The sequence below is a fragment of the Mizuhopecten yessoensis genome, unplaced genomic scaffold (assembly GCF_002113885.1).
Source record: "Mizuhopecten yessoensis strain PY_sf001 unplaced genomic scaffold, ASM211388v2 scaffold6573, whole genome shotgun sequence".
Classification (NCBI taxonomy): Eukaryota; Metazoa; Mollusca; class Bivalvia; order Pectinida; family Pectinidae; genus Mizuhopecten; species Mizuhopecten yessoensis.
The window spans coordinates 10,482-12,841 of record NW_018406617.1 but is presented as its reverse complement, the minus strand read 5'-3'; the positions used below and the strand labels follow the sequence as shown (position 1 = coordinate 12,841).

General features: G+C 44.9%; 1 protein-coding gene across 1 annotated transcript; it reads left to right on the top strand.

The window, feature by feature from the left end:
• Positions 1 to 297: 297 nt before the first annotated feature.
• Positions 298 to 2,066, top strand: LOC110452289 (EF-hand calcium-binding domain-containing protein 5-like). Its single transcript, XM_021500709.1, has 2 exons — positions 298 to 500; positions 1,235 to 2,066. Exons 1-2 carry the CDS (start codon positions 298 to 300, stop codon positions 2,064 to 2,066), a joined length of 1,035 nt encoding a protein of 344 aa, XP_021356384.1.
• The last annotated feature ends 294 nt before the right edge of the window (positions 2,067 to 2,360 follow it).

Below are 2,360 nucleotides of genomic sequence, written 5' to 3'. Positions count from 1 at the left end.
TCTGCAAAGGGGTCAAGGTTCACACAACCTGGCTCAGCACCTCTGGCAAGGATCTCAAATGCAGGATCAATGTCTAAATAGGGGTCAAAATTCACATAGTAAATTCTACACTGAAAAGTCAGATTCTATACAGCAAGGTTCAAGCTCCATACAACAAGTGTTAATGTTCACACAGCAAGTGTCAAGGTTTATATAGTAGAAAGATCAATGTAAACACAGCAAGGGTCAAAGTACACACAGCAAGTGTCAAGGTCTATATTTATAGAGCAAGGATCAAGGAACACACAGCAAGGATCGATGTACACACAGCAAGGGCCAAAGTACACACAGCAAGTGTCAAGGTCTATATTTATAGAGCAAGGATCAAGGAACACACAGCAAGGATCGATGTACACACAGCAAGGGTCAAAGTACACACAGCAAGGATCAAGGTACACACAGCAAGGGTCAAAGTACACACAGCAAGTGTCAAGGTCTATATTTATAGAGCAAGGATCAAGGTACACACAGCAAGGATCGATGTACACACAACAATGGTCAAGATACACACAGCAAAGATCAAGGTACACACAGCAAGCGTCAAAGTACACAGCACAGATCAGGGTATACACAGCACGGGTCAATATACACAGCACGGATGAAGGTACTCACAGCAAGGGTCAAGGTACACAGCACGGATCAAGACACACACAGCAAGGGTCAAGGTACACAGAAAGGATTAGGGTACACAGCACGGATCAAGGTACACACAGCAAGGATGAAGCTACACACAGCAAGGGTAAGGGTACATACAGCAAGGGTAAGGGTACATACAGCAAGGATCAGGCTTCACACCAAGTGTCAAGTTCTATATGAATAGAGCAAGGGTCAAGGTACAGTTGGGAGCAAACTTAACTTGGTATCTAGTGAACAAGGAAGTGCACTTGACAAAACATTGAAGTGCACTTAACAAAACATTGAAGTGCATTCCAGTTCAATTTCGTGTTAACTCCGGTGCACTACAGTGTTTACCAAAGTTTAAAAGACTGAAGTACATATTTCAATAATTGTTTATAATGTAATGGGTTCCTATGTGATATGAAAATTGGAAGGGAAGGGAAAGAATCATTCAACTGAATATTGAATAATATCGAATCAAAGATACACAAATTTGTTCGTTTATTGATTACTTAAAATTTCAACTTAACATATATATGTAGAAAGAGGATGTGTACACTATATCTGGTGATTATAGACACACAGCAAGTGTCAAGGTACGAACAGCAAGGGTCAAAGTACACAGCACGGATCAGGGTACACACAGCAAGGGTCAAAGTACACAGCACGGATCAGTGTACACACAGCAAGGGTCAAAGTACACAGCACGTATCAGGGTACACACAGCAAGGGTCAAAGTACACAGCTCGGATCAGGGTACATACAGCAAGGGTCAAAGTACACAGCACGGATCAGGGTACACCCAGCAAGGGTCAAAGTACACAGCACGGATCAGGGTGCACACAGCAAGGGTCAAAGTACACAGCACGGATCAGGGCACACACAGCAAGGGTCAAAGTACACAGCACGGAGCAGGGTACACACAGCAAGGGTCAAAGTACACAGCCCGGATCAGGGTACACACAGCAAGGGTCAAAGTATACAGCACGGATCAGGGGACACACAGCAAGGGTCAAAGTACACAGCACGGAGCAGGGTACACACAGCAAGGGTCAAAGTACACAGCCCGGATCAGGGTACACACAGCAAGGGTCAAAGTACACAGCCCGGATCAGGGTACACACAGCAAGGGTCAAAGTATACAGCACGGATCAGGGTACACACAGCAAGGGTCTAAGTACACAGCACGGATCAGGGTACACACAGCAAGAGTCAAAGTACACAGCACGGATCAGGGTACACACAGTAAGGGTCAAAGTACACAGCACGGATCAGGGTACACCCAGCAAGGGTCAAAGTACACAGCACGGATCAGGGAACACACAGTAAGGGTCAAAGTACACAGCACGGATCAGGGTACACCCAGCAAGGGTCAAAGTACACAGCACGGATCAGGGAACACACAGTAAGGGTCAAAGTACACAGCACGGATCAGGGTACACCCAGCAAGGGTCAAAGTACACAGCACGGATCAGGGTACACACAGTTAGGGTGAGGATACCCACACCAGGGACCAAGGCTCACAGAATAAGCGTCTACATGGGGAACCGTGACAGAGTACATGGGTACTACAGGACAAGACGTAACTATTCAAATGTGTAATTTCATCTTTATATTTTCTTATCTTTTTTCTTTCGTTTATGTTTATGAACTTCATTGGTTTGTACTTATGAAAACAGTTAGGAAATAATGTAATTCTACGG